The sequence below is a fragment of the Haemorhous mexicanus genome, chromosome 19 (assembly GCF_027477595.1).
Source record: "Haemorhous mexicanus isolate bHaeMex1 chromosome 19, bHaeMex1.pri, whole genome shotgun sequence".
Taxonomy (NCBI): Eukaryota; Metazoa; Chordata; class Aves; order Passeriformes; family Fringillidae; genus Haemorhous; species Haemorhous mexicanus.
In genome coordinates this window covers 6,397,387-6,420,060 of record NC_082359.1, presented here as the reverse complement: position 1 = coordinate 6,420,060, position 22,674 = coordinate 6,397,387, and the positions used below count along the sequence as shown (strand labels likewise).

The window sequence follows — 22,674 nt, the reverse complement described above, 5'->3', positions numbered from 1 at the left end:
ACAGAATGATTCTGTTCAGAAAACCTCCAAAAAGAGGGGAAAATCTGAACACGTAGGTCTCTAAGAAACATCTGAGCAGAATAAACAAAGGGCATTAGAACACAATCAACAGGAAGAGCTCTCTCTAACACAATGCACAGGCTGCAGAGCTCTCAGCTCCAGCGGAAGGAAGCTCTAGTCAACAGTGCACAAAATAAGCAAGACCATGATGCAGCCCAGAAAGATACCTTTGTGCTATTCCAAAAGTTAATTTTTTTTCAACTTACTAGAGTAGGAAAAGTGGGAGGAAAATAAAAATCTCACTAGAGCTTCGCTTTCAGACTTTCACTTAGTGCATTACAGAACTTCACTGCCTTCACCTTTGCTGTGTTCCTACACCTACACCATAGAAAGAAGAGAAAAACAATCTGATAACAAGAACACTGCAGATACATCATTCTGTCACTGAAAGATTGCAAAACATTCTATTAGCATTATATATGTTTATTTTATCTGCTATTTATCTATTTCCTGGTCTTTAGGTGAAGGACTCAAATCAACCTGTATTAACTTTATGATCCATTTCTCTGCACAGTGATCCTTGTTTGCCTTGGGATTACCACCACCACAAATAAAGTGTCAACAAAATTAACAACTAAGTAAAATAAATATTGTTGGCACTTCTTAAAAGACAACCATGTGAAATTTCAAAGTTTTAATCCACTGAAACTAGAAGCATTCCAGTAAGGATATCTAATCTTCATTTGAAAAAATTCATCAGCTTTCCACAGTTAAAGAGAATTGCCTGAATGTGATTATTTGGAAATTACTTGGAAATTACTTGAAATTATTTGGAAATTTATGAATTTAGTTTGCTACAAATTGCCCTGTTCCTCTCTAGCTGCTTTACAGATTTCTTTCTTCATGATCATTATGCTAAAGCAATTATGTATATTTTCCAGTGTATCTCCTGACAATTATTTCATCCATTAAAGACTGCCATTGATATTTAGGCCAGAGAGAGCCAAGTGGTAACTTCATTATAAAAAACCACCAGTTCTACCCAAGTTGCTGGTAGTACATACAGAGCACAGGGGATGAAAAGAACTGTCTTTAAAACTTGGAAACTGGATGGGCCAGAGACACAGAAAGTAAAAGACAAAAATTTTCCCCCACCAGAATTTTTTTATATTGGAATGGCCATAGAGACAAAAAGCTGACTGCAGTGCTCAGAGAAACTTTTTGAAGGAGAGGCTGTTAATTTTGAAGCAGAATCACAGACACACCCTAGAAAACTTTTAAAAACATCAGAAATGGTTAGAAAATTGAAACTGGAAGTTGTAGAAAGTACCAGACACACTAGAATTGTGTTTGTGTAAGACACACACTTTATTAACAAAGCAGTATTTACACACATACCAGTCCTGGCTGTTAATGGCATCTCCATATCCTGGTGTGTCAACTACAGTTAAACGCAGCTTCACCCCTCGCTCCTCTATCTCTACTGTAGAAGCTTCGATTTGAACTGTCCTCTCTATTTTCTCTAAAATAAAGGAACATTTGGATTGTTATTTGCCTATCAGTTCCTGCAGAGACCCCCACAGGAGAGAGCAATAGTAGAGGAACTGCAAGCTCAAGTGTGTTGTAACCTGGATGACATAAAATATTGTATCAAAATACACCAAGTAGTAAGCAGAATTTAACACCATGTTTTTGTAAGTAAAGAAACAATGAACTAAAACATGTGTTTACTTATGACAATATGCAGAAATAAAATAATAATACTCAAAAGCACAATAGATTTTTGTCAAAAGTTTATTTACAGCTCTAACCAGGATTTAAGGCACTACAGACAAAAAGCAGTAAGAAGAAATGGGGATTAGAGTAAAACCACATTTAGGTATATTGATACCTAAAAGATTTGGGAGGTGTTTTTTTTTAATAGCAGCTGATAAAGAAAGAAAAGCTGTCTTCGAAAGGAGACAATAAATAAGAAAATGACAGCTCAACAAAACATAATTTAGAAAATTTAAATACAGCATAATGAAGTAGCGTAAAGAATGAAGCAATATTAACTGAAAGAACAAGAAATTGTATAGGGTGGAGTGTGCTGGAAGAACTGCAAAACCACATTTACCTGCAGCCCCAGGAATATAACGTTCTGGATAAAGATCAGTCAGGAACAGACTGTTAATTAAAGTGGATTTTCCTAAGCCAGACTCACCTACAAACAAAATAATTCAGGTTATTAAGCATATACACTTTTTACTCCAAGATTTTAAAGCACCTTGTCTTTCTCCAAGCCCACATTATGGAGGAAAAATAATTTGTTCATCAGGATCCACCCTAGCTTTTGATATAAAAACATCAAAGGTTCAGCTAAGCACTTTGAAAACACCGGAAAAACAAGCCTCCAGTGTTTTCATAAATGTTACATGAAAATTTTAAGTTTACTGTAAGAGATGTCACAATAAAAGCTGAAAGGTCATACAGCACTTGGACTATAGATCTAGAGATAGCTCAGTTACTTGAGAGAAATTACAGCTCTTTTCATTTAAACTTACAAAATCAGGAGCTGTAACTCTCCTGCTGAAAATTTCTGAGAGCTTGAAGGTTTTTCTAAGCTACAAATTGAACTTGGAACACTGCTGGGAAGACAAATGAGTAAAGCAATCCCAAACTAATAGTCAAGTTCTGTACCCTTACACTTAAGCCCAAATAGGTTCCATGAAACTGAAAATCATAAAGCAAATTATTCAAAACTCACCTGAGAAGTTTCATAATTCTGTAACTTCAAATGATACAAATTTTGTCCTACATCTAAATAACAAAGTTAAACATGTAAATTTAACTACTAAATCTGAGTTACAAAAACTTGCTTTTTTCCTAACTCAAGGAATCACAGGACTCAGCATCTAGACCAACCGGCCATATTATTTTAGATAATACAGTAAATGCTGTAACCTGATATTAGAGATGAAAAAACTAGTTGTATTTCTCATCACGAACTACATGACACAAGAACTCTACAATTATCATGAATTAGCTGTTTATCTCTCAAACACTGCTGAATACGTTCACCAGGTAATCCCAAGTGGTACTACAGAGCACATTTTCATTTTTCACTAACTGCTGCAAAAGGGTAACAGTACTGTGGACTCCCTTTGCACATGCAAACCATTTAAACTGATGTACTGTAAACAGAATTCAACATCACTAGGAAGAGCTTTGTGCCTGAAGGACTCTCCATCAAAGAGACTCAGAGGTGCTCATTGACAGAAGAGGCAAATTACAGGTTTATCTCTGACACCAGAGTGAGTCAGTACAGAACAGCAGAAAGCACAACAGCAGCATCACCATTTCAACAGCAAGACACTCACTGTGTGCATTCATGCCTTCAGTGGGGAAACAAGACTGAAAGATTAAACAACCACCTCTGTCATCTGACAATGAATCAGGAATGCCAAAATGTCCTGTTGGCTCCAAGTCATCATCTTTAATCACTATAAATACTCCCTCCTACTAAACATGACAAAACAGTAACAGATGTAATTAGAAAGTGTATAGAGGTTCAAAGTGTTTTCTACTGCTAACAGTCAATTGCTAAGTAGGAAGATGTACACATCTATGTGAAAGAAATGTTGTATAACAGTCAAAAATACTTCAAGAGCTCACTTACCAACCACCATGAGTGTGAATTCAAAGCCCTTCTTCACAGATTTCCTGTGAACCTGGTTGGGCAGATTAGCAAATCCCACATAGCCTGCCGAGTCCGAAAACTGACAAGAAAACAAAGGTTGAATATAAATGAGATCCCTTTCCTCCTAAAAAGCTGAAAAAGAGTTTACCTGATTCTACACAATAAAGTGCAGGGGTATATAAAGCACAAGGAAGAATAGAGAATGAAACCATTTTTGCTGCAATAGCAAAGCAGACCTTAAAAAGGCTCATTTACCAAGCAGGCTGATATAAATAGAAATCAGATAAGTACCTTGAGCTACACAAACAAAAGTCTACCCTTGGATAAAATAAAAATCTGCAAGCTTGCAAGAACACACTATTATTAATCCTAAGAAATAAATACAGCTCAGAATAACAAAATCTTTTCAAATTTGGTGTCTGCTGCTACTATCTTCTATAAAAATAATGCATATGCCTACAGGTAAAAAATAACATTGTACTAATGAGGGGATTACTGAGATATAATCACACAGAGATGTGTCTTTTGCTCCTTAAGTTGTTCACCTATCTTCACAATCTTTGACTTCCAACACAAAAGCAGGAAAAAGAAACATGCCTGAAAAACTTATCAAAGAGATTTGGGCTATAAACAGGGCAGTCTGCTCCAACATCTGTCACCCACTGACTGAAAACCTCCTAGGAACCTAAATAAGAACTGCAGCTATCTGATTTAGGGACCTGTGGGCTATCTGGAACCAGATGTCTTCTTCACAGATGAGTTTATGATGAGAACAGGTGAACAGGTTTTTTCCAATGCCAGGTGGGCAAAAACATTAGGAATGAAGGTTTTTCACATGAAATTTCCTTAGGTGAAGGTACCATTTTAACTTTGTAAGCAGAGACTGAATGTCTGGTGAACACCAGAAAGTCCATCACTAGGATCACATACAATCTCTGCATCAACTGAGCAGCTCCTTTTAAGAAACTTATCTGAAGCAATAACGTATAATTTAGTCACAATTTTAGCACTTCATTAAAACAACAAGTGTTTTCAGAAGTTGAACAGATTCTAGACAAAATATTGGCTTTGCAGCCATCTCTTTACCTTTACTTTTTCACCGGACTGAGACATGTTTCTTCACTTCAAGTTTCAGAAACTGTAAGAAAAAAGCCATAGTGCCATGTTAGCTGACTTGAAGATTACATTACTTTTAATTTTGAACTGATCAACTGCATGTAATAATCACATTTTATTCAAGTAGAATGAAATGTCACATACTCAAGGATTACCAGAACAAACAGGCCATAATCAAAATGTCTTCCTTCTGAAATAAGTCACAGGAGTAGTTAATTTAAATACTTAAAAATTTCAAAACAGAAAAATTCCTTTAAAATGCAAAATACTAAAATTTAGTATCATAACAAACCTTCACCCATCCTGTCTTTGTAGAAGGATGGTTCACAGATAGGTGAATGCAATGCAAATGTTGTCCAAACATTACATTTGAGAATTATTACCACATCCAAAAATTCTCATGAGAACAGGACACCTACATGATTCCCAGGTAAGGGTCAGAACATAACATTATTTTCAGTGACTTCAAAGTGCTGTTGCTGAACAGGACACTACACTTGGCTAACCCATGCTGGATGCAAAAATCCATGCCAGGGTGAAGGACTATCAAAAGAGATTTGTTCTTTAGTTTCAGCCACCCAGAACAGCTGGACTTTGGCAAGTCCTTATCTCTTTACTCAAGGATGTTAGCTGTGCTATAGATTAGTTATCAGGGCAAGAGCAAAGCCCTTTCATTTAGAGCAGCCCCAGAGCAGGGACAGGAAACGCAGAAGCGGCAGGAGCACTTCACAGCTTGGTTTGTTGACAATGCAGCTCTTGGCCTGGAAAAGTAGGGAAGTGACCTATGCAGGCACCTGTGTGTTCAGACCTTCCTGTTGGATAGCAGGAGTCATTTTAGCAGGATACAGTCCAGTTTCTGACACTGGCAGTTTGACAGTCAAATCCTGGCAGAGGCCAAGCTCTGGACTGAAGGAAAAGTCGAAGTTAGCATAATTGCTGCTTGGAGTTCTAAAGAAAACAGATCTCAGCTCCCATGGCATTTCATTTGCCCTGCAGTAGGCATGTAAAATCCTGGCAGCTGTGCAGGTACCAGCTACCCTATAAGCAAAGAAAGTTGTTTTTTTTTCTCCTCCAACTACTTTTCACCCATACCTAATCAAAGCCCAATGCATCCATTGCCTGGAAAATAGGGAGGTCCTCATTCTAATCATCTGTCAGCCTCTAATTGTGTATTCCTCAAAACATTCTGGAAAGCATCCCTTGAGAATGGTTTTGAAAACCAGAGCTTCTTTTCCTTTGACCAGTATGCAAAAGCTCATTCCAGCCTCCAGCCAACCATTGTCAGAGATACTTACAGACACACACAATCCCACTGACAGAAGTAACTCTGTTGACACCTTGTTTCTAAGTTTGGAAACCTCTGTTGTCACCTTGTCAGTAAAATTAGTAACATAGTTCAAGAGTTTAGAAAAGCTCATAGTTACTGAGTGCCCATGTAGATATACCTCGCCCATTTCTCACAGTAATGACAGAGGAGAATCACCCAGGCCCACTGTCCACAGATAAAGGAGAGACAGGGGGATGATTCAGGTTTCAATATGCATGGCAAATTCCCTACTTCTGCTTTAGGCTGACAGTACAGTCACATCCATTGTAGCATTACTCAAGTCACTTAATTAAAAAGCAGAAGAGTTAAAATTGCCATCAACTGATTATGACACATTCAGCCTCAAAGTTAGTCTGTTATCACATAAAGAACATTTTTTCATAAAATCATCTGTTCCACAAGTACAGCTTACAAAACCTGTTTCCTACAAGGCAAAGCACATCACCTTGTGTCTTACTCTGACTGAAAAGTTGCTGCAGCCAAAGCAGCAGTCCAGCTGCTCTGATCACATCATGACTGCAGCTCATACTTCCAGTCAGTAATTTCCCAATGCCTTTTGTTAGAATAGAAATGTGCTAGCCAAAAGTTACCTCAACAACAACAAAAAACCCACAGAAACACCTGCTGTTCCACAATACCTCAGGTGCCAGGGCTCATTTGAGAGCTCAGTTGCTCAGCCTTGACATTTTGCAATTCCTAATACTGCCCTCATGAGGTTTCCTCGAAAATCATTCCACCAAACTTCCCTGGTGACCATGTGCAGCCTTCCCAAAGCTCTATCATACAGTACAAATCAAAACCTCAGAATGAACAAAATGCCACACCTCAAATCCTCTCACAGCACCAAACAATCACAGCACTCTCAGCACTGCTCACAAGTGAGAGCTTGGCACTGCACCAGTCCCCGCTGTGCATCAGTGAGCACAGAAACCCACAGCTCTGTCTGCACACAGCTGACTCAAACAGCAAAACAAGGTAAAGCTGAGTCTCTGACAGCACTCTGAGGAGTTCACACACCTGAAAATTGTAGCACCTAATTTCTTATCAATTGTCCAGAACAAAATGCATTTAAAAACCCCACAACTGAGGCAAACCAGAGCAAGAACTGTATCTGCTCCGTTTTCTTTAGATTTTCAAAGTACTCTTTCAATCAGTATGAGATAAGCAAAACAGCACATACAAAACAGTTCAAGGAGAAAGGAATAGATAAGATACATTTGCAACAGCTTACAAAAAGCAGTGAAACTTTATCTGTAAAATAATGCTGGGCTCTACTTAGCAGGCCTAGCAGAAAAAAAGGGACACCGTGCTACAGCAAGAATGTCCAAATCTGGTTTTGAACAGTGGATAAGACAACAAAGTTTCATTTTGGCTTCCAACAAATTCCTCTCCTGAATAATGTGATGCTGGCAATGTAAAGGAGCAAAGTGCCACCAAGTTCAGCTGCAGCTGGAATGTGCCATCCCACTGTCCTCTGCTAAGAGCAGCATTCCGGTGAGAGAGAAAGAGAGAGGAAGGAAAATGGGTCATTTCCTTTGTTCCTGTCAGGATGCAAGAAGTAAACTGTGAGGAACAGGCAGACTGGGAGCTTCTCAATAGGAACCAGCACAAAGAAAGCACTACAAACATGTACAAAGAGCGTGTCCATATAAGGATATCAGACAACATTTTCAAAGAATCGCTTCTGAGTGACCTTACAGCCATCTGGACCAGCAGAACAGCCCTCCTGATTTCTCACACAAAGCTTCTTTCTTCCATCAGAGGCTGTACAACTCAGATACTTTTTTGGCAGTATTTAATAGCCACAGATAGGAGTAAATACTTAAACAGGTTTCCCAGTGCTGGAAATGGCCTCAACAGCATCAGCTTTCTGAAGTCACTTTTCAGATTTAAAGCAGACAGAAACACCAAGATATGTCAGTAAAACAGCAGTATTTGTGGTTTCTCACTAAAAGAACTACAAAACCCAAGGAAGATATGTCAAATCTGAGTCACATCAATAATAATAGAAAAAATGGCATGATTCTGTGAATCACTGAGTTCTAACAAATGTATCCAGCACAGCCTGTTCTGTGTGCCATGTTTGTTCCTGGCACGTCCTCACCTCCACTGTGGGAAACCTCCTCCAGATGAACAATCCCAGATGATTTCACTTTTCCTCATTAGAAATAGGTATTATCAATTGAAGGAATGCTCTTTCACACACTAACAATTCTGCTTTACTCTTATTCAGGAAAATGACTGCATCACTTCCACCAAACATGGAATTTACAGAAAATGCAACAACCCAGCTGTGACTTTTCCAGACAGACCACACTAAGTGTGAGCCACTGCTCTGACTTGGAACTGATGTTCAGAGCTCATAAGTTCTACAGACTTCCTTCTGGCATTGTATTTGAACCAAGGAAACTGTACAGGGATTACTACTGGGAATGCATCAAAATTTGGAACATGCCTGTGACTCAACAGCATACAGATGCACAGCAAAAGAAGGGCTAAGCAAGAGTTCAACCACCTGTATGAGCACTACTCTTAAAAGGCCAAGAAAAAGCAACACACAAACCTAAAGCTCTAATCTTAAATATTTTATTCAAAGCTCCATTTCAACGCTAACATATGACTCTAAACAACTTCCTTTTGTACTGTTTTATCAATGAAAACAACCACTTGAAATGCACAAAGGAGGCAGCGATATCGTTCTTGTCAATGATCCGTTTTATGGCTGATGTTGTTTCTATGCAAGCAGCATTTGACAGTATTTTTACCGAGTTACTGTGTCAAAAAGCACTGTTAAACAGACCTATAACTGTGAAAAACAGGAGCTTTTTTAAATTAAAAAGGTAAACATATTAGCCACGATCACTCATCAGGAAACAGGCAGCTCTGCCTCACACCCACACAGCTTAAGTATAATTGTGTACATACTGCCAATGCACAGCAAACTGATAAATCTGTATTTAAATAATTTCCAAGTCATGCTTAAGTCTCACGATACCTTGAAGTCTCTGACCTATACGTGCACAATAGTTAAAGACCAAAGAAGAACAGCACGGGCTGGGTCTGTTGCCAAAGCAGGCACAGGTCGCTCTGGGCATCCCCCGCCGCACCCCCGGCTCCCGGCAGCCGCGATCCCACCGTGGCTGCTGCAAGTTTAAAAGCATCCGAGGAATGCCTAAGTGGAGACAGCACTTCCTGCTCCATCCTCTCCTCGCATCTCCGGCTACCCCAGCACCGCGGCCCTGTCCACATCTCAAATTAATGCCTGCCGTGCTTTAAAAACTAATTAAGGTGTGCGCGAAACGGCCCCACCGCGGCGTCCCGGGGCTCCTGCCCCGGCTATACTTCTCTCATCCCCACACACCGGCTGCACGACCCCCGCAGACGGCGGCGGGAGGCAGGGTCGAGGCTGTGCCTTGCACGGCGGAGCCCCTGCAGCGCTGTGAGGGCAGAGGCGCCGCTGCCGCCGTGGGGAACGCGGCCCCTTCCCGCCGCTCACCTGAGGCCGCGGCCGCTCCCGCCGCCAGGCCGCGATCCGCCGCTCCGCCCCACAGCCCTCCCGCATCCCAGCAGCCACCGCGGCGGAGTGCCCGCCTACCCCGCGCCACTCTATGGTCCGCACCCTGCCGGAGACAGCAGCGAGAGGCGGCTCCGGGAGCAGCGAGAGGAGGGACAGAGCGTCCCCCGCCCGCCCCGCCGGGCGCGGCCATGGCGGCCCGCCGCCCGGGGCTATCGTCGAGCCATCTTCCGAAGTGCCACATCTACTCGGAATAGTTTGGCTTCAGTTTTCCGCCCAAACATCCTTGAGTTTTGGGATTGCTCCACTTACAGCGGGTTTAGCGATACTCCTCAATGGTAAACATGGCTGGTGTGATAGCCAGGGGGAAATCCAGCTTGAACTTGGTGCTGTTTGACTGTAGTGCAGTGTGTAACACCAGCCTGGTCGGTTTGCAGATGCTCATTCACACATGAAGCAAATTCCTGTCCCGATCATTGTACAAAAAAATCCCGGTACTTGTTTTACTTACACTGTTCTCTCCCGTCACGGCTTTCCCTCTGGTTCTGTGAGAGCCCCGGTCGCTGGCACCGCTGAAGGGCCCAGTGGGATCCTGCAAGTTCTCGGAGGTGTCCGGGGCTCCAGCAGGGAAACCTGGAGTGTAAATGACACCTACAATTAGGTTACAGACACAGATCACTTTCTCATGGGGAAAGTCTTACATAGCCCGAACTCTAAATGCAACACTGTCAAAACTAAAACACATACTAGCAGAAGTACCGAGGAGGCTTTTTCCAACATTCCAGCTGCAAGAACTCTGCTCAGGAAAGTTCCTGGACATCTATCCACACATTTTAAGAGGGCAGCTTGTGCGTGTGACTTAGCAGCAAATCTTTGGACTAAAAATTCTGAATACCAAGAAACACATTGCTGTTACGTCTGTATTCCCACCATTAAGCAAACAAGGTTGCAGGTCACAACAGGAGAATGTGGGAGTGAAACAAATGCTGCAGAAGGCAGGCTGGCGTTATCTGAAATTCACATTGTGCTCATATTATCAACTGAGCATTGATGAGATCTGAGTAAGAACAAGATAAAAGCCAGTGAAAGCACAAGCAAGTTCCATTTCCTAGGAGAAAATGTAATGTTATAACTCAAAGTTCTGATTCACACTTCCTTCCTGGAGGAGTTAAAAGATGGCATTTCAGTCTCCCTTAGAAATTAAGGTTTTATTTTAAAGTATTCCATGGATTTTCATATAGGTGTTTTGCACTATCACCAGAGGAACAACAGTGGCAGTTTTTCTTTCACTAAATTAGAACACTGTGATGGACACAAGATTTTGCACACTGCTATCACAAACAACTGCTTAGTATTTGAAGAAATTTAAGAAATTGGCACAGACAATGCCAAACTACAGACTGCCATCAACACAGAGACAGGTGGGAGTTAGTGCTTTCCCATGACTGTCACTCCTTTCCTTTGGCAGGATTTAGTGCAAGGGGTGAAAGAGTCTCCAGAAATTTCAAATCCTTTGCTATTGAGGCAATAATTTTCCCAAGTCATGGCTGAATCAGATTGCTGACCAATTGTCACACAAAATGTTCAGGGAAGCCATAACCCTTTCAAAGAAGTCCCATTAGGCCAGAAAGTGATGTAAGGAAGGGCACCTGGGGTAAGGGCAGAGGTCAGCCCTGGGCAGTGCCCTGCCTCTGCAGTGCCCAGGAGCAGATGCTTAGGGACAGATAACAGCAGCACCGTGCCTGTGCATCCTCCCAGATTCCGGCAATCTGCAGCTCAGCAGCTTCCTGAGCCAGAAGTTTTATCTTGATGGTTCTCTCTTCCATGAATTTTTCTTCTTGCTTTTTGAACCCATCCCAACTTCTGGCATTAAAGAGCATCCTGTCACAATGAGTGTTAGAGTGCATTAGTCACTTGAGGAAAATGTACTTTTGTTACCTTTGAAACCTGTTATGAGACTCGTTATGAAAGTGCAGTTCCCAGGAATGCCAGGCAACAGAGCTGGAATTGTTTGGGGTGTGTGACTGAGACCCCTACAGCAAATGCAGCCCCCCAAACACATGCTGCATGTTTTTTATTTCTCACACCAATATTAGCAGAGGGGCAAACAGAAGAAGTGCTTGTATTGAGGAACACTGGTTAAATAGCCTAGAAATGTTCATGCTGTGAACAGCAGCCTGACTGTGAATCACTCATTCCCAGAATTATTATTTTTGTTTCATTTTTCCCTTGGAAGTTCCAATGCTTTTTCTTAAAGTTCCTGATACATCAGGGTTTACATTATCAAAAGCACAAAAGTGCTTCCTTGAATTCAAATCTTAACTTTGTGTAGAGTCACATCTTAGTAAGTCAGAAATACCTCATACATTCAGCAAAAGACTTTATGTGTCTTTTGTTCCAGCTCTTACCAGAGAAAATGGTTATACTGATTTTAATAAAATAATATTTTATTAAATATTAAATAAATACAGCCATAACCTGAAACCTAAATTGAGTTTTAATAGATAAACCAACTCCACATTCCTTGGCATTACTTTCCTTAAGATATGCTGCATAAAACAGTTTTTATTTTTCAGTTGTGAGATCCCTTTTAACTCAATTTTATTTCAGTGCAGTCTTTTCCTCATGGATGAATGTTTGGGTTTGAGCCTAAAATTCTGTGTGATTGCTGTAATTAATGGATGTACTATAAAAACAATTCATGGAGATACTGACTCACTGCTGTAAGACATTGAGCATCTTGAACTCTCCCAAATCTCTCTGCAGATAAAATTGCCCAAATGCTAATTAAACTACTGATCATGTACATAAATCCTTTTCATTTCCACAAGATTTCAGTTTGTGTTTGATTCAAAGTATTTGTGTATGCTTTGCCAAGTTACAGTGCATGGCTCCAGACCCAAACTTTTAGAAATAAATCTGCTGCACACTGTGGGTGACATCCTCTTTTAAAGGATTAGGAGAGAAAAAAAATGCTTTGAATGTAGCTAGTGGGAATGTCAAATGAAGTAATTTACATATTCCCTGGGTTAATTTGTAGGATTTGGGTGTGCTGAAAGACAGAAGTTTAAGGGTGAAGTTCCCATTAATTTGATCAAAATACTCTTCTGTATTCTGTATTCTCTTCTGTAGGGCTTTATCTATGGAGTCACCAATGGGATGAACCATTCTAACATCTCAAATTTCCTCATTTTTGCAGATGTGCTGCATCAGGAGTCAGAGATGTCAGGTCCATGGAAAGCTGGTGTCACTGACGAGCCCTTCTGAGACCTACAGCTCAGAGCTGGAGCCTGGGCAGGGTAGGAACAGGAAGCCACTATCTGTGCATGCTCCATAATTTACAGACACAAGCTGCTTTACAAGAAAATCTGCAACAGATAAGCATTTTCCCTTGCTGCAAAAACCACCCAAGCCTCATTTTCAGTGACACACTACAGGAAATGAAGATTATATTTGATTTATAGTAGTCTCAGAGGAACAGAAGTGTTTCTTTTGCATTTACCAGCACACACAAGCCCTCCTTTTCAAGATGCTACTTATGGCAGTGAAGAAGCAATAAGAAAAGCCTATAAGTATTCTCCAGTATAAGAGACATTTTGCATCTTTCCACCAATAACATCATCTTTTCCTCTTACTGGAACAAAGTTCCCTTTTAAGAAGGAAGTCAGGATTGACCAAACAGATGTGTGTTATTCCCAAAAGCAGAGCTTGTCTGAGATGTGCAGGGGCTGCACTGCCAAGAAGAGGTCCCAAACTTCCCACATCTTCTCAGCAATGCACATTTCTTCAGACATAAGATAAATGTAGTATATTTCCCATCACTAACCCTGAATAGTTTTCAGTAACTTCACGGTCATGTCTTTACTAATTACTTTCAACATCTGCAATGTACATTTAAAACAATGGCATTTGTCCTGGCTGACGCTGCTCTCTACAAACTGACTTCTTCTGATTTCCCAAGAACTACACGGGAAAGAGATCTACCAGGATCCTGGTACACCACAATCTGTGGAAGGAGGCTGACTCTGGAAGAGGACAAAATTAAACTATAGTTGTCCTGAAGGAAACATGATGTAGAATGGACCATTAGGCATGAAACAATGTGTATTTCCTATAGCTTCCCCCTCCTGCCTATCCAAGCTTTAATATGTAATGTTCTCAGGATCTGTCCATAGCATTAAAGAGAAGTATTTAAAGTGACATGGCCTAAGCACATGTTCAGTGTGATCTTCTGATGAGTGGGATGATCAAACTCATCTACATGACGTTCCAAACTTTGGGAAAGAGTCTTCATTGCCCATATTTACTGCCCTGGAACACAATTAACACAGGGTTATGGCTGTCTAGTGACACCACAGTGTTCTCTGCAAAGCTAAACCCAGAAAACAAGGTGCTGAAGGGCTGAGTGCACAGCAGCTCACCAGTGCAGCCCAGCAGCTCACCAGTGCAGCCCAGCAGCTCACCAGTGCAGCCCAGCTGGTCCTGGCTGTGGTGACTGGAAATGGTCTCTGCAGGACATGCTTTAACAGAGAGACACGAAGATCAATTCCAACACTGGGAAGATTCAAATGCTGCTCCAGAAGTTTATGTGCAAAGAAATTCAGGAGGGGGGATGTGGAACTTAGTTCTAATGATGGTTTACCATTATTGTTTCCCTCATTCAGTGAGGAAAGTAACACTGTCTCAGCATTCCCACCGTGTGTAGTCCTGGCTGCACCCAGGCAGAATGTGTGTGTAAAGAGCAGAGACTGATACAGGGCTAGGGCCACTGTGTCTGGAAAGGGATCTGCAGCAGCAAATATATGAAGGCTGGAAGCACATTTATAACTTCTTTCAATGTTTTTCCAGCTACATATATCATTTCCTTCCTTTCTTGTGACCTGACTCTAGTCACATCACCACTGAGAGGAACAGGGCATCCATTTCTCAATCCTAAGGGGCAGCAGCATCACTTGAACTAAAAAAAGTGTTGGATTCTACATCATTAGCACCAGTCACTGAGAACACTACTTGTTCTTGCAAAATTCTGGTCTGGTTTTCTTTTTGCTCAAAAGATGATCTAAGAGAAGAAGTGACAATTTTTTGTTAATGACTTCAGCTTGTTTCCAAAAGAAATTAAATAAAACCTATGGGGAAATTAAGCACTTACATTTTGTAATAACATGCTCATTTGACAAGAACTCATTTCCTATGTGCCAGTCTTCTAATGTGTCACACTGAGGACATGTTGGCACTGCTGATACACAAGAACTTCCTGAAACCCTATCCTAGTATGGAATCTCTTCTACTGGGAAAAGAATTGCATTTTAAAGTAAAATTCAGAAAGAAATAATCTTCTCTGAGAAACCTAAGTCTTTCTAAATAAAGAACAGCCTTTGCCTAACCCCTCTGTGTTTGTAAGTCTCCCTGCCTTTATTTCAGCACTAATTAGAATACAAAATATGGCACAAAATCTATCTCTAATAGGATTCCTAATTCTTCACCTTTGCTTATGTCTGATCCAAAAGTTATGGTAAGCTGTCTCAAGATCATTGAGCTTTTAATTAATCTTTTGACTCATACTCCATCTTATTCACACAAACAATACAAGGTTTGTGCATAAGATTGATCCCAAATGTCATTTTCCCCTCTGTCTTCCAGATGCTTAATATTTTAGGGATTAGAAAGAGCAGAAGTACTTAGGTAAGGGACACTAGACAAATTACAAACCAAGTGTGCTCTGCACACTACATTTCAGGTCCCCAAAGGCAAATCTATCCAAACATTGCTGGTGGGAGGCCTTGGGGCTGAGCAGAGCCCTGGCAAAGCTGGAGAGCTGGGCCCAGCATGTCTGTGCCATGGACAGGGTTCATGCACCAGGACAAGCAATGCTGGTGAGAGCCTGGACCCCCCCATTAGCAGCCCTCCCAGTAATTCTGTGCCTGGTGTTTGTCCTGATTGTCAGGAAAGGAGTAAAAGCACAATCACCTCTAATCCCAGAGCCCCTCTTGCTATGGTATGGCTCCTGTGCAATTGTTCTCAGCTTGAATACCACTTCCTCCCATTTTCACAGGCTGTAAAGCCCCCCTATGTATCCCCTCAGAATCATTTAATTCATACATAGCTGAAGCAGAAATAGATGTAATGACAAGAATGGTCATTTGTTAAAGAGCTACTCTGCTGTAAGAGCATTGTGCCTTTCAGTTTAAGGAATCCAGACTTTTCCAGCAAGGGTTTAACTTACAAGGAGGGATTTGCTTTACTTAACGCCCCAAACATCATGCTGATTTGTATTTCCTTTTAAGAAAGTAGAATCTTTTCATTTCTGGGAATTTAATTTCCAGTGTTTTGATATTAACACCATCAGAAACTGCAACATGCTGAATTAATGGTGTCCTCAGGCCCCCCAGCAGCTCTGTCAGTCAGGGTAGCAGTAAGTCAAGTAAGCAAACCTGAGAGCACCTTGCACCAGTGATCTCATTAAAGGTAGTCTGTGCAACAAACTTTTAGGATCAAGGAATAAATTAATTAAAAATGGAGGTTGTTGCCAGTAACCAGGATAAAAGCTAATATCTGGGGTAATGAAAAGAAACAGACAAAAGTGAAATACCAGGAATGGAAATGCCTCTAAGCAGAAAGGTTCTGTTGCCTTGTGATTATGAAGCATGTATTTCCCCAGAGAAATAATTGCCTTGGATTAAGTGATTTGTAGGAATCTGTTGCTGGGTTACAGGTAGCAAAGGAAGGTGGGGTGAGGCTTGCAGAGGTAAAACAAGCCATGGGCTGGCTTCCCTTCTCAGCCCAAAGACCCAGGCAGCTGCACTGGCCCCATGAGTGCCTCCCAGCCAGCACAGGAGTGCACGCAGGCCATGTATCGAAGGAAACTCAGAGTTCCGTGCTCCCGGGCAAGTGGCAAGGGTGGGGCTTTCCTGTGCTTATGGGCTAAGATAACTGGCATTTCTCCCCCCTTTCTTAATTGTTCTTCTGTGCTGTTTTCTATATAATCATTATTATCATCATAAATACAGATGCTATTCAGTTTCAGGCTGTGATCTGGGTTTCTTCCTGTTCACCTCTGAGATATCTCTGTCTTTGTGGATGGGTTTTTTGCACATTCTCCTCTCCCTGACACCAGGGACTCTTTTGAGTGATTGTAAGCAGCCCTAGTTTGACAAACTGCACAGCCCCAGTCACACATTCCTCCTGGACTTGCACACTGGAATTTGCAGTTCTGAATAATTGAAGTAAACTGTATGTATTTTATATACATCTGGAAGAGGAGATAAATCCTCTGAGCTCTGTTTACCAGGCAGTCTTTGTTAGGAAGACATTTTCCATGCTAGAATTGTTTACAGCTCCTCAGGCAGAGATAATCAAAAGGCTGCAAACATCATGTGTCAGCATGTCTAACTCCATGATGATCCACAAACTCCTGATATTCCTGTATTTCTTTTTTTGAATATCTTGTGGCTAAAGTTCATCTTCTGGTTGTTAAAAAAAGGAAGTGAAAGGCCTTATTCAGTGTGCTGTGACCTTGTTGTCATCCTCCTGTTACTACACTGGGGTCCTCTGCTGAAGTCACCTGTCAGGATGTGCACAGGACATTGCTCCTTGTTACTTCAGCAGTCACATCCTCAGCTGTCAATCCATGTGATTCCTTTAACCTTTGCTTAGTCTTTCTTCTGCTGCTTCTTCCTCACATGTGCACTTTTCCATTCATGCTGCATTCATATCAGTCTTAAGATTTGGATCACAAACATCTGCATGCCACAAGATGTGCTGTGCATTTTTGTACAACAGTGAAAACCACTTATCCAGGGGCAGGAAATGTGTTCTTTTCAACTCTGCAATCTCCTCTGCACTGGAAGGATACATTGGGCTAACTGAGAGTAAATCTAGTCAAACCAATTCCAAAGTCACTGTGAATGTAACTTTCAATTTTGTCTAAAACATTTAAACCTATTGCAATCAAAAGCCTTTCTCAGGACACGCAGAGCAAAGCCACTGGGGCACAGCTCCTTGTGAGTTCTGTGAGGCAGCTGATGAGGTCTGTCCTCTTTCTCCAGCTGCTGTAACTGCAGCATTCACACTACAAACACTCCCTGCATCTGCCAGCCTTGGGGGGCTGAGACCTGCTGCTGGCTGCAGGGGCTTACCAAGGCTACTTGGCAAGAACAATCCAGGACACCAGTGGTCCATGAAGAGACTGTAGCAATTACATTTGCCTGGCCTGATGATAAAACCTCTTGCAAATACAGCGGTTTTGACATGGGCATTTAACTCCTTAACCTACCATAAATATTCAAAATGTATTGGAACAATTAAAACAATAAAGTCAAGTTTGAAATCTTTGTAAAAACATGTTTAAATTGTATACCTTGCTCTTGGCTCCATAATCAGAGCAAACAGTTTCATGCCTGGTGTTAGCTAAGCACAGTTATTTTTCCTGGAGCTATCTAAAAATCTGTCTACTGGTACTGACAGGTGACATGCAGATCCCATATCCAAGGCTCTTCTATTTTTTGGATGATTCCTAAGTGTTTGACACTGTTTTTTTAACATCTGCCTGACACAGTGTGCAGGAGAGAGCTGTGCCTGTCCATCAGTGCTTAGTCTTCTGAAAAATGATCAATTAGACTCCAATAACCAGGACTTTCACACTGCTGGGTGCCTGTATTGGCAAGACCTCTCTGAAGGTCTGGCTGCAGACTTTATCAGTAAATAGGAAATTCACAGATAACGGCACTAAAAGGAATTTGAGCGGCCGAAATCCGAGACGAGATGCCTCCCGCCCCACGCTTAACTGGGAACAGGCAGTGTCCCGGTGAGCTCCTCCCGGAGCAGGGTGCCGGGGAGAGCAGAGCGAAGTTTCTCTGCTCCAGCGGGGACCCCCGAGCAGGAGGGAGGGCCGGACACCCGCCCCCGGCCCCAGCCCGCGGCGGGCGGTGCTGCTGCCCGGCAGGGCCGGGCCGGGCCGGGCGGGACGGGGGCGGAGGGCGGGCGCCCCGCGGCTCCTCATATAGCACTGCCCGCGGCCGCGGCGCTCAGAGCCGGCTCGGCAGCCGCCCGGGGCAGCGGAGCAGACCCGCCGCGCCTTCCTTCCTGCGGAGCCCGTGGGACAGCGGTGGCAGCAGCATGACTTCGGCGGCGGTGGAAATTTTGGGGCTGGGACTGGGCATCCTGGGCTGGGTGGGGGTGATCCTGGCCTGCGGGTTGCCCATGTGGCAGGTGTCGGCCTTCATCGACGTGAACATCGTGGTGGCGCAGACCATCTGGGAAGGGCTGTGGATGAACTGCGTGGTGCAGAGCACGGGGCAGATGCAGTGCAAGGTGTACGACTCCATCCTGGCGCTGCCGCCCGAGGTGCAGGCGGGCCGGGCGCTCACCGTCATCGTGGCGCTGCTGGGGCTGGTGGCACTGATGGTGACCGTGGTGGGCGCGCAGTGCACCAACTGCATCCGGCCCGGCAAGATGAAGTCCCGCATCGTGATCGCCGGCGGGGCCATCTACATCCTCTGCGGGGTCCTGGTCCTCATCCCGCTCTGCTGGTTCGCCAACATCGTCATCAGCGACTTCTACGACCCCACCGTGCCATCGTCCAAGAAGCGGGAGATGGGGGCCGCGCTCTACATCGGCTGGGCGGCCACGGCCCTGCTGCTCTTCGGGGGCTGCCTCATCTGCTGCTGCTCCTGCTCCCAGCGCGACGAGACCTCCCTCCCCGTCAAGTACTCGGCACCGCGGCGGCCCACGTCCAACGGCGAGTACGACAAGAAGAATTACGTCTGAGCGAGGCTGGCTCGCTCCGCGGCCCCGCGGGGCACGGACAGACGGCTGCGGCCCGGGAGCGTCTGCGGGGAGCTCCAGCGCTCCCCTGCCTGGAGGCTTTTCTTAGCGGGGACCCCCGTGAAGCGGCGGCCCTAGGCAGGGCAGCGCCCCGCTGCCCTCCAGCCCGGCTCCCCGGCGGGTCCGGCCGCTCCGCTGCGGGCAGCGCCGCGCTCGGCGCCGCCGGCTCCCGGTACTGACCGACCGCGCTGCCGGCCGAGCAAAGCGCTCCGCGGCCGCGCTGAGCAGGCGAACCAGCGTCTCCCCGGCCCAGGGCGGCCGGGGGAACTGAGGAGCCCCGGCGAGTCATGGCGGCGTTTACCGGGACGCCCCGTCCGGGCTTCGCCGCCGCCGCCTGCCCGCCCGGCTCCCGCCGACGGCCCCGACCGCTCCCCGGCGCTACCGTGACACTTGTGAGTACTTTGCCGCCCGCGGTGGCTGCCGGTGCCTCGGGGCACCGCCTGGCTGCTGGGACCGGGCGTCGGGTGCGCACCAGAGCCGAGCAGCAGCTTCCCGTCTTCGTCATCTCTCCCCAAAGGCTGCACCTGGCAGTTCCCGCTAGGACTGATAAGGGGGGGTTTGATCTATTTGGGCAATTAAAATAGGGATCCTGTCCAAAGCATGACACTAACCCTGGTCCTTAATCCCACAGGCAGTAACTCTTTGGAGAAAGTTATTTGACTTTCTTCAGTTGTTTCAGTCCCTCAGTGAAGTGTATTGGTCTGTGTGTATTTGAAACCTTGAAAGAGATTTCAGGTAGTTGCTGTCCTTTAGTGGAGTACAAATCAGATTGTAGGTTGTCTCTTGAGGTTCTTCATCTCTTCTTCAGCTTATGCTCTGTTTTTACTTGAATATGAACTCATTCCCAGAATTATTCAAGGACTAGAATAAGAAATCTAAGAGATCACTGTATGTCCTGGCTCCAGCAGGGCCTCTGCTCCTCTCATCTGCACTACAGGAGATTGGAAACATAAAAATCACCCCAGATACTGATGGCTGGGGGGAATGATGTCTTTGTGGTCTTCTTGCCAAGCTCTGCTTGCTGCCAGTTCTGAAATGTGTGTTCAGTTGGATGTGAGCTTGGTTGGCTCCCCACCATGGTTTTGTTAACACGGGCTTTCCTTCATTTACCAAATCAAGCAAAAAATTGCTAGAAGAATTTTACCAAAAATATCTTGACTGAGACTTTATACCAGGTGAGCAGTTGTGAAGTCATGACTCTCTCAGCTCCTCTGCATTGCCCTAGTAACACTCTGCAGTCTGGAAGGAAGATGGTTTGGGCAACATAACTCTAATTTTCCTGAGGTCAACACCTCCTGAACTTCACCACAGTCTGAAATATTGGCTTACACTTTTTCATTCTACGCTGCAGAGACAACTTTGTTAAGGGAGGGGCTTAAGGGGATGGTGTGATACTCCTCCAATCTAATTACTTGTAAATCCACACAGGATTATGCTACTGACTGTGGCAGCATCTGCATTGCCATAAGGAGATTTCTGCCAAGAGTTAGGGAGGAAATGTGCTGTTTATACTCCTCAGAGATCAACCCTACAACCTCATAGGTCCTCACAATCATGTAGCAATACAGTGCACACCTGACCTGAGCATTAACTCTTACAGCTTTCTGGTAACACCAAACTTATTGACAAACCATAACTGTGGGTCTGACAGATTTACATTGACCCTGCTCTTGCCTTGTTTAGCAAACTTAAAATCCTGGAGGTATCAGAAATTCATAAACTGGAATGAGAGACTAAAGCCTTGCCCCTGGAAATTTTGATGTTGAATACTGAGCACCTTTTTGAAGATAACTGCTTTTGTTTTTTAAACACATAAATAGCAGGGTCTGAGCTCATCAGAGAATACAATAGCAGAGCAATATGTCTACAGCTACTTCTGCTCTATAAGAAGTGCAGTTCTAATACTGTCGCCATTTAAATAAAATCATTTTAATGTTGTTTTTATGATGTGATGTGTAGTTTTGGTACAAGAGTGAAACATTCTGTATTTCATCATTGCAACTTTTTGAAAACAGTGTAACCTTGTAAACTGTAAATGTATATAAAGGCATATATTTTGCAAGAAATCTACCAAAGTTGGCTTGTTATATGGTTTGGTGCCTTTATTTCATGACTACTTTGTTTTAAATTGTAACATCCAACTGTATTTGTCACTCACCCTCACTCAGCTCTCTGGTGTTGAGCCCACAGATATTAGCCCAAATCCTGGACCTTGCTCTCTTTTGTCTCAAGGTAAAGAACTAAACCCCACTGCCAAAACTGTGTGCAGGTCTCTGAACAGCAGAACCTTCAGAAGTGCTGCAGAATTTGGGGTCTGACCAAAAGATGAAATGTTTCTGGACAATCCATCACTAGCATTTCAAATCAAAACTGGTGTCTTTGGGAGAGGGAGGGGAAACCCATGCCTTAGAAGGGAATTTTAACAAGCCAAAATTTCTTGTACCAAGGCAGGGCTGGATCCTCTTATAACCAAAATCTGAAAAAATTACACAGAAAGATCTCTTGGAAGAAGCCAGTGCTAACTGTGCATGTGCTACTAAACACAGCATCATCCTACCAAAGCTGTACCTTGTGGCTGAGATCAGTGGGGCAGCACCCAACAATACTTGCAGGAACTGGAGCCCATTTTAAAAAATATTTTTATATTTAATCTCCTCCTTCAGTATCCTTAGTTGTTGCTGTGCTTTAAAAGATAACCTGAGAGAATGCTGTTATTGACGTCACTGGCTTCAAGGTAAAAGTCTAAGTTGGTTTCTGCTATGATTTTTTTTTTTCCTAAGAACAAAGATCTAGTCCTGAACTTAAAACCTTGGAAGTGCTCAGGATCAGGCCTGAACCTCATCCCATTGAAAAGATAAATCTACAGCACTTGTTTACTATTTTTATTTTGTATTTATGATTTCGCATAAAAATAAAAACATGTAAACCAATCCCTGAACAGAGTCACTGTGTTTTGTGAAAGCCACTGGATTGCTTGGGCTCAGGAAGGTGGGGTGTGGTATTGGTGCCCAGAGGGAAATTACCTGGGCTAGCTTTGGGGAGGAGAGCTGGGTCACCTCTGTGGAAGAAGGAAGGGCTGCTCCCTGGCAGAGCAGAGCAGAGCAGGCAGCATCTCAGCTCTCCACTGAAGCCTCAGACAAAAGAGAGCAAGTAGCAGCAGCTGGTCTTGTGATGTGAGCACATTAGGAAGTGGAGTGTGAGTTCCAGCTATTTTGA

The 22,674-nt window shown here is 43.6% G+C and overlaps 2 protein-coding genes across 3 annotated transcripts in view; one reads left to right on the top strand and one right to left on the bottom strand.

Moving 5' to 3' along the window:
* LOC132336309 (septin-2) overlaps positions 1-9,713 on the bottom strand; it is a 33,903-nt gene extending 24,190 nt beyond the window's left edge. For both annotated transcript variants that reach the window (XM_059863673.1, XM_059863672.1), the window contains exons 1-5: positions 9,619-9,713; positions 4,766-4,817; positions 3,659-3,758; positions 2,117-2,203; positions 1,399-1,522 (exon numbers count right to left, since the gene is read on the bottom strand). In XM_059863673.1, coding sequence (XP_059719656.1) covers positions 1,399-1,522; positions 2,117-2,203; positions 3,659-3,758; positions 4,766-4,792 — 338 coding nt within the window. In that variant the 5' untranslated portion in view covers positions 4,793-4,817; positions 9,619-9,713. The remainder of the gene's footprint in view (positions 1-1,398; positions 1,523-2,116; positions 2,204-3,658; positions 3,759-4,765; positions 4,818-9,618) is intronic.
* An 8,946-nt stretch (positions 9,714-18,659) lies between these two features.
* Positions 18,660-22,388, top strand: CLDN5 (claudin 5). The gene has a single exon (XM_059863421.1). The coding sequence runs from the start codon at positions 18,751-18,753 to the stop codon at positions 19,399-19,401; it is 651 nt and encodes a 216-aa protein (XP_059719404.1). The 5' UTR covers positions 18,660-18,750; the 3' UTR covers positions 19,402-22,388.
* Positions 22,389-22,674: the final 286 nt, after the last annotated feature.

Excerpts from the sequence above, each read along its gene's own strand:
- CLDN5 (XM_059863421.1), top strand. The coding sequence starts at position 18,751 with ATGACTTCGGCGGCGGTGGAAATTTTGGGGCTGGGACTGGGCATCCTG.